We start from the raw sequence: 14,844 nt of genomic DNA on the forward strand, positions 1-14,844 counted from the left end.
CCCGGCGGTCGCGCGGCGCGGCGCGGCGCGGCGGGGAGGGCGGGGCTGGAGGACCGCGCACCATCGAGCGGCGCGGCCGGAGCGGCCTCCCGGCGGGGAGAGGAAGGGGCGGCGCCGCGCGCCACTTCCGCCGGGCGAGCGCGAGGCGAGCGCGAGCGCGGGAGCAGGCGGCGCCATGGCAACGGCGGTGCGGCCCGGCCCGGGGGGGCGGCGGGGGCCCGGGGGGGGGGGCAGGAGGTGATGGGGGATCGGGGGGGCCCGGGGGGGGCAGGAGGTGATGGGGGGGGCTCTGAGGGGACTTGGGGGGGGCCCGGGGGGGCAGGAGATGATGGGGGGGCTCTGAGGGGACTGGGGGGGCCCGGGGGGGGCAGGAGATGATGGGGGGGGCCCTGAGGGGACTGGGGGGGGTCGGGGGGGCAGGAGATGATGGATCTGGGGGGCAGGAGAGGTTGGGGGGGGATCTGGGGGGCAGAGAGGCCCCCCCCGACCCCCCCTGCCCCCCCCCCAGACGACGAAGGTGCCGGAGGTGCGGGACGTGACGCGCATCGAGCGCATCGGTGAGCGCCGGGGGGGGGTCAAATCACCCCGGGGGGGACAAATCACCCCGGGGGGGACAAATCCCCACGGGGGGGGGGCAGATCTCCATGTGGGGGGGGCAATTCCCCCGGGGGGGGGGCAAATCCCTGCTGCAGGGGGGCAAATCTCAGCCATTGGGGGGGGGGATCCACATGGAGGGGGGCAAATCTGCACTGGGGGGGGCACATACACAGTGAGGGAGGGGAATTCTGCCCCGGGGGGGGCAAATCCTGGCGGGGGGGCACTGATCCCCTCCTGGGGGGGGGGGTCTGGGCCCCCCCAACCCACCCATCCCGCAGGCGCCCACTCCCACATCCGCGGGCTGGGCCTGGACGACGCGCTGGAGCCCCGGCAGGTACGGGGGGGGGCCGGGGGGGGTCCTGGGGCGCTTTTGGGGTGTCCCTGGGGGTCTTGGGGGGTCCAGGGGGGTCCTGGGGCGCTTTTGGGGTGTCCCTGGGGGTCTTGGGGGGCCCTGGGGGGGGTCCTGGGGTGGTTTGGGGGGGTCCTGGGGCGCTTTTGGGGTGTCCCTGGGGGTCTTGGGGGGTCCAGGGGGGTCCTGGGGCGCTTTTGGGGTGTCCCTGGGGGTCTTGGGGGGCCCTGGGGGGGGTCCTGGGGTGGTTTGGGGGGGTCCTGGGGCGCTTTTGGGGTGTCCCTGGGGGTCTTGGGGGGTCCAGGGGGGTCCTGGGGCGCTTTTGGGGTGTCCCTGGGGGTCTTGGGGGGCCCTGGGGGTCTTGGGGTGGTTTGGGGGGGTCCCTGGGGGTCTTGGGGGGTCCAGGGGGGTCCTGGGGCGCTTTTGGGGGGTCCCTGGGTGTCTTGGGGGGGTCCTAGGGGTGTTTTGGGGGCTATCGGGGCGGTTTTGGGGTCGGGGGGTTTTGGGGGGGTCCCGGGGGTGGATTTTGGGGTGATTTCTCACGGTTTTGGGGCTCGGCAGGTGTCGCAGGGCATGGTGGGGCAGCTGGGAGCACCGCTCTCAGTGGGGGGGGGGGCCCCTTTGGGGGCGGTTTGGGGGTCCATTTTGGGGGCTATCGGGGTGGTTTTGGGGTCAGGGGGTTTTGGGGGGTCCCGGGGGTGGATTTTGGGGTGATTTCTCACGGTTTTGGCGCTCGGCAGGTGTCGCAGGGCATGGTGGGGCAGCTGGGAGCACCGCTCTCAGTGGGGGGGAGGCCGCTTTGGGGGCGGTTTGGGGGTCCATTTTGGGGGCTATCGGGGCGGTTTTGGGGTCGGGGGGGTTTGGGGGGGTCCCGGGGGTGGATTTTGGGGTGATTTCTCACGGTTTTGGGGCTCGGCAGGTGTCGCAGGGCATGGTGGGGCAGCTGGCGGCGCGGCGGGCGGCCGGCGTCATCCTGGAGATGATCAAGGAGGGGAAGATCGCGGGGCGGGCGGTGCTCATCGCCGGGCAGCCCGGCACCGGCAAGACCGCCATCGCCATGGGTGAGCCCCGACACGCGTGTGCACCGCCCCGACACGCGTGTGCACCGCCCCGACACGCGTGGGCCGCCCCTGGCAGCCGCCCCGGGCCCCGCCGCCATCTTAGCGGCCGTCTTCGCAGCGCCGGCATGTCCTGCACACGCGTGTGCTGCGCCTCCAGCCTCTCCGCACACGCGTGTGCCGCCCCGGCACACGTGTGCGTGGCACCAACATGCGTGTGCCGCCCTCGATGCCAGCCCTGGGCCCTGCCGCCATCTTAGCGGCCGTTATCACGGCGCCGCTGCGTGCTCCACACGCGTGTGCTGCCCCGCTGGTCTCTCCGCACACGCGTGTGCTGCCCTGACACGCGTGTGCCACCCCGGCACCATCCCTGGTCCCTGCCGCCATCTTAGCGGCCATTTTCATGCTGCTGCCGTGTCCTACACACGCGTGTGCTGCCTCTCTGCTCTTTGCACACGCGTGTGCCGCCCTGACATGCGTGTGAGCCGTGCCGACACGCGTGTGCCGCCCCCGCCGCCATCTTAGCAGCCATCTTCCTGGCACCGCCGCGTGCTCCACACGCGTGTGCCGCCCCGCCGCGCGACCCGGGCTGCCCGCACACGCGTGTGCCGCCCCGACACGCGTGTGCGCCGCCGTGACACGCGTGTGCCCCCCCCCCCCGCAGGCATGGCGCAGGCGCTGGGGCCCGACACGCCCTTCACGGCCATCGCGGGCAGCGAGATCTTCTCGCTGGAGATGAGCCGCACCGAGGCGCTGACCCAGGCCTTCCGCCGCTCCATCGGCGTCCGCATCAAGTGAGCGTCCCCCCCGCGTCCCCCCCGTGTCCCCACGGTGTCCCCACGGTGTCCCCCCCGCGTCACCGTGTCCCCGCTGAGCTCTCGGCCCCGCAGGGAGGAGACGGAGATCATCGAGGGCGAAGTGGTGGAGATCCAGATCGACCGGCCGGCCACCGGCACCGTGAGCGGGGGGGGGACGTCGGGGGGACACGGGGGGGACACGGAGGTGGCCGGGGGGACGCCGGGGACATGGAGGTGGCCGGGGGGACACGGAGGTGGTAGGAGGGGACACGCAGGGAGGGGACGGAGATCATCGAGGGTGAAGTGGTGGAGATCCAGATCGACCGGCCGGCCACCGGCACCGTGAGCTGGGGGGGGACATCGGGGGGGACACGGGGGGGACACGGAGGTGGCCGGGGGGACACCGGGGACATGGAGGTGGCCAGGGGGACACGGAGGTGGCCAGGGGGACACAGGGGACATGGAGGTGGCCAGGGGGACACGGAGGTGGCCAGGGGGACACAGGGGACATGGAGGTGGCCAGGGGGGACACGGAGGTGGCCGGGGGGACGCTGGGGACACGGAGGTGGCCAGGGGGACACAGGGGACATGGAGGTGGCTGGGGGGACACGGAGGTGGCCAGGGGGACACAGGGGACACGGAGGAGGCCAGGGGGACACGGAGGTGGCCAGGGGGACACAGGGGACACGGAGGTGGCCAGGGGGACACAGGGGACATGGAGGTGGCCGGGGGGACACAGGGGACATGGAGGTGGCCAGGGGGGACACGGAGGTGGCAGGGGGACACAAGGGAGACGCAGAGGTGGCCGAGAAGGGACGCGGGGCGGTGGCAGAGAGACGGGGCGGTGGCAGAGGGGACGCAGGGTGGTGGCTGGGGACAGGGGAGGGTGGCAGAGGGGACAGGGGTGGTGGCAGGGGGGACACGGGCGGTGGCAGAGGGGACAGGGGCCGCGGCCGTCCCCGCAGGGCGCCAAGGTGGGCAAGCTGACGCTGAAGACGACGGAGATGGAGACGATCTACGACCTGGGCACCAAGATGATCGAGTCGCTGACGCGCGAGAAGGTCCAGGCGGGGTGAGCGGCCTGGGGACACCTCGAAAGGGGGTTGGGGACACCAGAACGGGGTTGGGGACACCAGAATGGGGCTGGGGACACCAGAACGGGCTGGGGGGACCCGGAGTTGAGTCGCTGACGCGCGAGAAGGTCCAGGCGGGGTGAGCGGCCTGGGGACCCCAGAACGGGGCTGGGGACCCCAAAATGGGGCTGGGGACACCTCGAAAGGGGGCTGGGGACACCAGAATGGGGCTGGGGACCCCAAAACGGGGCTGGGGACACCTCGAAAGGGGGCTGGGGACACCGGAACGGGGTTGGGGACACCAGAACGGGCTGGGGGGACCCGGAGTTGAGTTGCTGACGCGCGAGAAGGTGCAGGTAGGGTGAACGGTGCTGGGGGACCCCAAAATGGCATGGGGACACCCCAAAATGGGATGGGGACACCCTGAAATGGGACAAGGACACCCCAAAATGAGGTTGGGGACCCCAAAATGGGGCTGGGGACACCAGAATTGGCCGGGGGGACCCGGAGTCGAGTCACTGATGTGCAACAAGGTGCAGGCAGGGTGAGCGGCACAGGGGACCCCAAAACAGGGCTGGGGGACCCCAAAATGGGACAAGGACACCCCAAAACTGGCCAGGGGACCCCAAAATGGGGCTCTGGACACCAGAATGGGCTGGGGGACCCTGAAACAGGGCTGGGGGACCCCAAAGCAGGACAGGGACACCCTGAAACTGGCCGGGGGGCCCTGAAACGGGCCTGGGGGACCCCAAAATGGGGCAGAGAGACCCCAAAGCAAGGAAAGGGACCGTGAAACGGGGCCGGAACGCCCCGAAACGGGGCCGGAGCCCCCCCGAGACGGGGACCCCCCCCCCGAGGGGGGGAGCAGCCCCCGACGGCGCTGGCCGCCCGCCCGCAGGGACGTCATCACCATCGACAAGGCGACGGGCAAGATCACCAAGCTGGGCCGCTCCTTCACCCGCGCCCGCGACTACGACGCCATGGGCTCCCAGGTGGGCCCCGGGCACTTTTGGGGGGCCCCAGGGCGGCTTTGGGGGCCCCGGGCACTTTTGGGGGGCCCCAGGGCGGTTTTGGGGGGCCCCAGGGCGGTTTGGGGGCAGTTTCAAGGCACCCCGGGGCGGTTTTGGGGGGCCCCGGGCACTTTTGGGGGGCCCCAGGGTGGTTTTGGGGCAGTTTCAAGGCACCCCGGGGCGGTTTTGGGGGGCCCCGGGCACTTTTGGGGGGCCCCAGGGCGGTTTGGGGGCAGTTTCAAGGCACCCCGGGGCGGTTTTGGGGGGCCCCGGGCACTTTTGGGGGGCCCCAGGGCGGTTTGGGGGCAGTTTCAAGGCACCCCGGGGCGGTTTTGGGGGGCCCCGGGCACTTTTGGGGGGCCCCGGGCACTTTTGGGGGGCCCCAGGGTGGTTTGGGGGCAGTTTCAGGGCACCCCAGGGTGGTTTCGGGGCACCCAGGGCGGTTTCGGGGTGCCCTGGTGCCGTTTCGGGGTGCCCTGGGGACGTTTTGGGGCACCCAGGGCAGTTTCGAGGCGCCCCGGGGCGGTTTTGGGGCGGTTTTGGGGCAGTTTGGGGGCAGTTTTCAGGGCTCTTTTGGGGCATTTTGGGGGGCGGTTTGGGGGGCGTTTTTTGGGGTGGTTTTGGGGCGTTTTTTGGGGCGGTTTTGGGGTGTTTTTGGATCAGTGTTTGGGGTGGTTCGGGGCGGTTTTGGGGGTGGTTTTGGGGTGTATTTGGGGCAGTTTTGGGGTGGTTTGGGGTGTTTTTTGGGGCGGTTTTGGGTCAATTTTTGGGGCAGTTTTGGGGCGGTTTGGGGCAGTTTTGGGGCGGTTTGGGGCAGTTTTTGGGTCAGTTTTTGGGGCAGTTTGGGGACAGTTTTGGGGGCAGTTTGGGGACAGTTTTGGGGGCAGTTTGGGGTGTTTTTTGGGGCAGTTTTGGGGTGGTTTTGGGGCAGTTTTTGGGGCGGTTTTTGGGTCAGTTTTGGGGCAGTTTTTGGGGCGGTTTGGGGTGTTTTTTGGGGCAGTTTTGGGGGCAGGTTTTGGGGCAGTTTTGGGGCAGTTTGGGGTGTTTTTTGGGGCAGTTTTTGGGTCAGTTTTGGGGCAGTTTTTGGGGCGGTTTGGGGTGTTTTTTGGGGCAGTTTTTGGGGCAGGTTTTGGGGCAGTTTTGGGGCAGTTTGGGGTGTTTTTTGGGGCAGTTTGGGGCAGTTTTGGGGCGGTTTTGGGGCGGTTTTGGGGCAGTTTTGGGGCAGTTTTTGGGGCGGTTTTGGGGCAGTTTTTGGGGCGGTTTGGGGCAGTTTTTGGGGCGGTTTTGGGGTGGTTTTGGGGCAGTTTTGGGGCGGTTTGGGGCGGTCTGGGGCGGTCTGGGGGCTGACGCGGGGTGCCGCAGACCAAGTTCGTGCAGTGCCCGGACGGGGAGCTGCAGAAGCGCAGGGAGGTGGTGCACACCGTGTCGCTGCACGAGGTCGACGTCATCAACAGCCGCACCCAGGGCTTCCTCGCCCTCTTCTCGGGTACCCCCCACCGCCCCCCAACCGCCCCCCTGCTGCCCCCCAGCCGCCTCCCAACTGCCCCCTGCGACCCCCAACTGCCCCCCAACTGCCCCCCAACTGCCCCCCGGGACCCCCAACCGCCCCCCGGGACCCCCAGCCGCCCCCCGCGCTGCCAAACCACTCCTGACGCCCCCCAACTGCTCCCTGCCCGGCCCTGGGCTTCCTCGCCCTCTTCTCAGGTACCCCGGGACCCCCAACTGCCCCCCAACCGCCCCCCGGGACCCCCTGCTGCCCCCCGGGACCCCCAACTGCCCCCCAACCGCCCCCCAGGACCCCCTGCTGCCCCCCGGGACCCCCAACTGCCCCAACCGCCCCCCGGGACCCCCCAGCTGCCCCCCAGCCGCCCCCCGGGACCCCCCGCTGCCCCCCAACTGCCCCCGAGGACCCCCCACTGCCCCCTGGGACCCCCAGCCCCCCGTAACCACCCCTGACACCCCCCAACTGCCCCCCAGCCCCCCAACTGCCCTAAGAACCCTCAACTGCCCCCTGACACCCCCCCAACTGCCCCTGACACCCCCCTGACTGCCCCCCGGCCCCCCCTAACTGCCCCCAATGCTCCCAGCCCCCCCGTAACTGCCCCCCAGCCCCCCCATAACTGCCCCCCGGCCCCCCCAACTGCCCCCGATGCCCCCAGCCCCCCCACCTGCCCCCCAGTACCCCCTAACTGTCCCCCAGCCCCCCCTAACCGCCCCCCGGTGCCCCCAGCCCCCCCATAACTGCCCCCCGTCCCCCCCAACCGCCCCCCGGTGCCCCCAGCCCCCCCATAACTGCCCCCCATCCCCCCTAACCGCCCCCCGGTGCCCCCACCCCCCCATAACTGCCCCCCGTCCCCCCCCAACCGCCCCCCGGTGCCCCCACCCCCCCATAACTGCCCCCCATCCCCCCTAACCGCCCCCCGGTGCCCCCACCCCCCCATAACTGCCCCCCGTCCCCCCCCAACCGCCCCCCGGTGCCCCCACCCCCCCCATAACTGCCCCCCGTCCCCCCCCAACCGCCCCCCGGTGCCCCCACCCCCCCCATAACTGCCCCCCATCCCCCCTAACCGCCCCCCGGTGCCCCCAGCCCCCCCATAACTGCCCCCCAGGCCCCCCTAACTGCCCCCCGGTGCCCCCAGCCCCCCCATAACCGCCCCCCAGCCCCCTAACCCCCCCGTCCCCCCCCCCAGGCGACACGGGCGAGATCAAGACGGAGGTGCGGGAGCAGATCAACGCCAAGGTGGCCGAGTGGCGCGAGGAGGGCAAGGCCGAGGTCATCCCGGGGGTGAGCGGGGCCGCGGGGGGGGCGGGCACATGGGGGGGCCCCCGGCGCCCCCCGGCCCCCCCCCGACGCCGCCGACCCCCCCCGGCAGGTGCTGTTCATCGACGAGGTGCACATGCTGGACATCGAGTGCTTCTCCTTCCTCAACCGGGCGCTGGAGAGCGACATGGCGCCCGTCCTCATCATGGCCACCAACCGCGGCATCACCCGGTGCGCGGGGGGCGCTGGGGGGGGGCCGGGACCCCCCCCGGACCCCCCCTGACCCCCCCCCGACCCCCCGGCAGGATTCGGGGCACCAACTACCAGAGCCCCCACGGGCTGCCCATCGACCTGCTCGACCGGCTGCTCATCATCTCCACGGCGCCCTACAGCGACAAGGAGACCAAGCAGATCCTCAAGATCCGGTAAGGGGGCTGCCCCACGGCGTCGTGCCCCACGGCGCTGTGCCCCACGGCGTCGTGCCCCACGGCGCTGCGACCCACGGCGTGCCCCCCACGGCCGTCCCCGGGTGCTGCGGTGGCGCGCAGCGGCTCTCTGAGCCGCCATGGGCCCCGGCAGTGCCCCATGGCGGCTCCCCGGGACCCACAGCACCCCACGGCAGCTCCCTGGGGGTCTCATGGTGCCCCACGGCAGCTCCCTGGGACCCATGGTGGCTCCCCGAGACCCACAGCGCCCCACGGCAGCTCCCTGGGGGTCTCGTGATGCCCCACGGCAGCTCCCCGGGACCCACGGCACCCCACGGCAGCTCCCCGGGACCCACGGCACCCCACAGCGGCTCCCTGGGGGTCCCGTGATGCCCCACAGCAGCTCCCCGGGACCCACAGCACCCCACGGCAGCTCCCTGGGACCCACGGCACCCCACAGCGGCTCCCTGGGGGTCTCATGGTGCCCCACGGCAGCTCCCTGGGACCCATGGCGGCTCCCCGGGACCCACAGCGCCCCACGGCAGCTCCCCAGGACCCACAACACCCCACAGCGGCTCCCTGGGGGTCCCATGATGCCCCACAGCGGCTCCCCGGGACCCACAGCACCCCACAGCAGCTCCCTGGGGGTCCCACGGTGCCCCACGGCGGCTCCCCGGGACCCACGGCACCCCACAGCGGCTCCCTGGGACCCACAGCGCCCCACGGCAGCTCCCTGGGGGTCCCGTGATGCCCCACGGAGGTTCCCTGGGACCCACGGCACCCCATGGCAGTTCCCCGAGACCCACGGCAGCTCCCTGGGGGTCCCGTGGCGCCCCACGGTGCCCCACGGCAGCTCCCTGAGGTCCCACAGTGATCTACGGCGCCCCATGGCAGCCCCCCTGGGTCCCACGGTGACACCCCCCCCCCAGCACCCCACGGCACCCCCCTGCGCCCCATAGCACCCCCCCAAGGCACCCTGGGTGCCCCACAGCACCCCGCACTACCCCCCCAGCACCCTGCGGTGCCCCATAGGCACCCCATAGTTTCCCCTGCACCCCACAGCACCCAAAGGTACCCTGGGCACCCCATAGCACCCCTGTGGGGCACCCCACAGCACCCATAGGCCCCTCTGTGCCCCCCACAACCCCTCTGGATGCCCCTGCCCCCCATAGCACCCCTGTGGGGCGCCCCACGGCACCCATAGGCACCCCATAGCACCCCTGTGGGGCACCCCACAGCACCCATAGGCCCCTCTGTGCCCCCCACAACCCCTCTGGATGCCCCTGCACCCCATAGCACCCCCATGGGGCGCCCCACGGAGCCCATAAGCACCCCTGGGCCCCACCTGCACCCCACAGCACCCATAGGCACCCCTGCGACGCCCACACCCCCCCCCGCACCCCATAGCACCCATGTGGGGTGCCCCACGGCACCCATAGGCCCCCCCTGTGACACCCACAACCCCTCTGGATGCCCCTGCCCCCCATAGCACCCCCATGGGGCGCCCCATGGAGCCCATAAGCACCCCTGGGCCCCACCTGCACCCCACAGCACCCATAGGCACCCCTGCGACGCCCACACCCCCCCCCGCACCCCATAGCACCCATGTGGGGTGCCCCACGGCGCCCATAGGCCCCTCTGTGCCCCCCGCAACCCCTCTGGATGCCCCTGCACCCCATAGCACCCCCATGGGGCGCCCCACGGAGCCCATAAGCACCCCTGGGCCCCACCTGCACCCCACAGCACCCATAGGCACCCCTGCGACGCCCACACCCCCCCCGCACCCCATAGCACCCATGTGGGGTGCCCCACGGCACCCATAGGCCCCCCCTGTGACACCCACAACCCCTCTGGATGCCCCTGCCCCCCATAGCACCCCCATGGGGCGCCCCATGGAGCCCATAAGCACCCCTGGGCCCCACCTGCACCCCACAGCACCCATAGGCACCCCTGCGACGCCCACACCCCCCCCCGCACCCCATAGCACCCATGTGGGGTGCCCCACGGCGCCCATAGGCCCCTCTGTGCCCCCCGCAACCCCTCTGGATGCCCCTGCACCCCATAGCACCCCCATGGGGCGCCCCACGGAGCCCATAAGCACCCCTGGGCCCCACCTGCACCCCACAGCACCCATAGGCACCCCTGCGACGCCCACACCCCCCCCCGCACCCCATAGCACCCATGTGGGGTGCCCCACGGCACCCATAGGCCCCCCTGTGACACCCACAACCCCTCTGGATGCCCCTGCCCCCATAGCACCCCCATGGGGCGCCCCATGGAGCCCATAAGCACCCCTGGGCCCCACCTGCACCCCACAGCACCCATAGGCACCCCTGCGACGCCCCACCCCCCCCCGCACCCCATAGCACCCATGTGGGGTGCCCCACGGCGCCCATAGGCCCCTCTGTGCCCCCCGCAACCCTCTGGATGCCCCTGCACCCCATAGCACCCCCATGGGGCGCCCCACGGAGCCCATAAGCACCCCTGGGCCCCACCTGCACCCCACAGCACCCATAGGCACCCCTGCGACGCCCACCCCCCCCCGCACCCCATAGCACCCAGTGGGGTGCCCCACGGCACCCATAGGCCCCTCTGTGCCCCCACAACCCCTCTGGATGCCCCTGCCCCCCATAGCACCCCTGTGGGGCGCCCACGGCACCCATAGGCCCCTCTGTGCCCCCCACAACCCCTCTGGATGCTCCTGCCCCCATAGCACCCCTGTGGGGCGCCCCACAGCACCCATAGGCACCCCATAGCACCCCTGTGGGGCACCCCACAGCACCCATAGGCCCCTCTGTGCCCCCCACAACCCCTCTGGATGCCCCTGCACCCCATAGCACCCCCATGGGCGCCCCACGGAGCCCATAAGCACCCCTGGGCCCCACCTGCACCCCACAGCACCCATAGGCACCCCTGCGACGCCCACACCCCCCCCGCACCCCATAGCACCCCTGTGGGGCGCCCCACAGCACCCATAGGCACCCCATAGCACCCCTGTGGGGCACCCCACAGCACCCATAGGCCCCTCTGTGCCCCCACAACCCCTCTGGATGCCCCTGCCCCCCATAGCACCCCTTGGGGGCGCCCACAGAGCCCATAAGCACCTGGGCCCCACCTGCACCCCACAGCACCCATAGGCACCCCTGCAACGCCCACACCCCCCCGCACCCCCATAGCACCCATGTGGGTGCCCCACGGCACCCATAGGCCCCTCTGTGCCCCCCACAACCCCTCTGGATGCCCCTGCCCCCCATAGCACCCATGTGGGGCGCCCCACGGCGCCCATAGGCCCCCCCCACACCCCACATCCCCCACAAGCACCGAGGAACCTGAGCCCACAGCCCCGCCGCGAGCCGGGAGAGCACCTATGGGTGCCCCCCACCCCCACGGGTGCCCCCCCCGACCCCCGTGGGTGCCCCCCACCCCATGGGTGCCCCCCCCCACCCATGGGTGCCCCCCAGGTGCGAGGAGGAGGACGTGGAGATGACGGACGACGCCTACGCGGTGCTGACGCGCATCGGCCTGGAGACGGTCGCTGCGCTACGCCATCCAGCTCATCACCGCCGCCAGCCTCGTCGCCCGCAAGCGCAAGGTGCCCCGACGCCTGGGCCCCCTCCCCGGACGCCTGGGCCCTTCCCCGGACGCCTGGGTCCCTCCCCGGGGTGGGGGGCTGCGCCCGGACACGGGGCCCTGAGGGGTGGTGGGTGACGGACGCCGCGGTCCCGGTTTGGGGAGGGGGTGGTGCCCGGACGCCTGGGCCCCCTGGATACCTGGGCCCCCCCGGACGCCTGGGCCCCTCCCGCCGGACGCCTGGGCCCCTCCCGGGGGGCGCCCGGACGCCTGGGCCCCTCCCTGAGGCCCCCCCCCGGACGCCTGGGCCCCTCCCGGGGGGCGCCCGGACGCCTGGGCCCCTCCCTGAGGTCCCCCCGGATGCCTGGGAACCTCCCGGGGGGTGCCCGGACGCCTGGGCCCCTCCCTGAGGCCCCCCCGGACGCCTGGACCCCCTCCCTGAGGCCCCCCCCCGGACGCCTGGGCCCCTCCTGGGGGACGCCCGGACGCCTGGGCCCTGGGGGTGGTTGTGGGGTGATGGCGGGTGATGGCCGCTTTGGGGAGGGGGTGGTTGGTGCCCGGACGCCTGGGCCCCCCCCGGACACCTGGGTCCTTCCTGGGGGGGGGGGGGGGGGGAAGCTGCACCCAGACACCGGGGTCCCGGGGAGCAGGAGCGGGGTGACAGCGGGTGACAGACACCAGGGTCCCGGCTCGGGAATGGGGGTGACACCCGGACGCCTGGGCCCCTCCTGGGGGGGCACCCGGACGCCTGGGCCCCTCCTGGGGGGGTGGGGGGGGCACCCGGACGCCTGGGCCCCTCCTGGGGGAGGCTGCGCCCAGACACGGGGATCCTGGGGGGGGGGGGGACAGCGGGTGACGGCCGCCGGGGTGCCGGCTGGGGGCGGTGCTGGGACGGCGGGTCCCCCGGACGCCTGGGCCCCCCCCCCCGGACGCCGGGGCCCCTGACGGAGGCGGGCCGGTGGGGCAGGGCGCGGAGGTGCAGGTGGAGGACATCAAGCGCGTTTACTCGCTCTTCCTGGACGAGTCGCGCTCGACCCAGTACATGAAGGAGTATCAGGAGGCGTTCCTCTTCAACGAGCTCAGTGAGCGGGGGGGGGACGGGGGGGGACACGGGGACACGGGGGACATGGAGGGACATGGGGGGACACGGGGGGGGACATGGGGGACATGGAGGGACATGGGGGACATGGGGGGACATGGGGGACATGGAGGGACATGGAGGGACATGGAGGGACATGGGGGACATGGGGGACATGGGGGGACATGGAGGGACATGGGGGACATGGGGGACATGGGGGACATGGGGGACATGGGGGGACATGGGGGACATGGGGGACATGGGGGGACATGGAGGGACATGGGGGGACATGGGGGGACATGGAGGGACATGGGGGACATGGGGGGACATGGGGGGACATGGAGGGACATGGAGGGACATGGGGGGACATGGGGGACATGGAGGGACATGGGGGGACATGGAGGGACATGGAGGGACATGGAGGGACATGGGGGACATGGGGGGACATGGAGGGACATGGGGGACATGGAGGGACATGGGGGGACACGGAGGAACATGGGGGGACATGGGGGGACATGGAGGGACACGGGGGGACACGGAGGGACATGGAGGGACATGGGGGGACATGGAGGGACATGGAGGGACATGGGGGGACATGGAGGGACATGGGGGACATGGGGGACATGGAGGGACATGGAGGGACATGGGGGACATGGAGGGACATGGGGGACATGGGGGACATGGAGGGACATGGAGGGACACGGGGGGACACGGAGGGACATGGAGGGACATGGGGGACATGGAGGGACATGGGGGGACACGGAGGGACATGGGGGGACATGGGGGGACATGGGGGGACATGGGGGACATGGGGGACATGGAGGGACATGGGGGACATGGGGGACATGGAGGGACATGGAGGGACATGGGGGACATGGGGGACATGGAGGGACATGGAGGGACATGGGGGACATGGAGGGACATGGGGGACATGGGGGACATGGAGGGACATGGAGGGACACGGGGGGACATGGGGGACATGGAGGGACACGGGGGGACATGGAGGGACATGGAGGGACACGGAGGGACATGGAGGGACACGGGGGGACATGGGGGGACATGGGGGGACATGGAGGGACACGGGGGGACATGGGGGGACATGGGGGACATGGACATGGGGGGACATGGAGGGACATGGAGGGACATGGGGGACATGGGGGACATGGAGGGACATGGGGGGACATGGAGGGACATGGAGGGACATGGGGGACATGGGGGACATGGAGGGACATGGGGGGACATGGAGGGACATGGAGGGACATGGGGGGACATGGAGGGACATGGAGGGACACGGGGGGACATGGGGGGACATGGAGGGACACGGGGGGACATGGGGGGACATGGGGGACATGGACATGGGGGGACATGGAGGGACATGGAGGGACACGGAGGGACATGGAGGGACACGGGGGGACATGGAGGGACATGGGGGGACATGGGGGGACACTCAGAGACCCCCCCCCCCCCCCCGTTGCAGAGGGCGAGAGCATGGAGACGCCGTGACCCCCCCGGCCGCAATAAAGCGCTTTGCCACCAGCCGCTGCCCAGACGCAGGGTCCTTTATTGGGGGGGGGGGGGGGGGGGCTGGACGCCGGGGCCCCTCGGGGCGGGGGGCGGGGGGGCATCCCGGACGCCGGGGCCCCTTCGGGGGGGGGGCGGGGGGGGGCTCAGCCCTGGCTGAACTGCTGGAAGAGGCGGCGGCGCTGGGGGTCGGGGAAGTGGGGCACGAAGGGCACTCGCAGCACCTGGGCGAAGCCCTCGGCCCCCCCGGCGCCACGAAGCGCCGCCTGCCCGGGGGGGGGACAAGGGGGGGGACACAACAATGGGGGGGGACAATGGGGGGACACAACAATGGGGGGGACACAACAATGGGGGGAGGAAAGGGAGAAACGGTGTCAAAATGGAGGAAAGGGGGGGGTCACACCGGACCCCCCCCCCCCATCCAACACGCAGCACCCAGCCCCATGGTGGTGCCCGCCCCATAGCACCCAGCCCCATAGCGCCCGGCCCATGGTGGCACCCAGCCCCATAGCACCCACCCCCCACAGCACCCAGACCCATGGCGTCCAGACCCATAGCACCCACCCTCTGGTGGCACCCAGCCCCATAGCACCCAGCCCCACAGC

General features: G+C 71.8%; 1 protein-coding gene across 1 annotated transcript; it reads left to right on the forward strand.

The window, feature by feature from the left end:
* The first annotated feature begins 26 nt into the window (after positions 1-26).
* On the forward strand, positions 27-14,254 carry RUVBL2 (RuvB like AAA ATPase 2). The gene is given in 16 exon segments (XM_064504323.1): positions 27-187; positions 509-557; positions 876-931; positions 1,866-2,007; positions 2,669-2,798; positions 2,895-2,961; positions 3,767-3,873; positions 4,773-4,866; positions 6,247-6,370; positions 7,575-7,669; positions 7,758-7,876; positions 7,951-8,070; positions 11,532-11,601; positions 11,603-11,662; positions 12,608-12,722; positions 14,196-14,254. Coding segments are annotated over 16 exon segments (1,386 nt in total). The 5' UTR covers positions 27-175; the 3' UTR covers positions 14,222-14,254.
* Positions 14,255-14,844: the final 590 nt, after the last annotated feature.

This window comes from Dromaius novaehollandiae, unplaced genomic scaffold, assembly GCF_036370855.1.
Source record: "Dromaius novaehollandiae isolate bDroNov1 unplaced genomic scaffold, bDroNov1.hap1 HAP1_SCAFFOLD_177, whole genome shotgun sequence".
Classification (NCBI taxonomy): Eukaryota; Metazoa; Chordata; class Aves; order Casuariiformes; family Dromaiidae; genus Dromaius; species Dromaius novaehollandiae.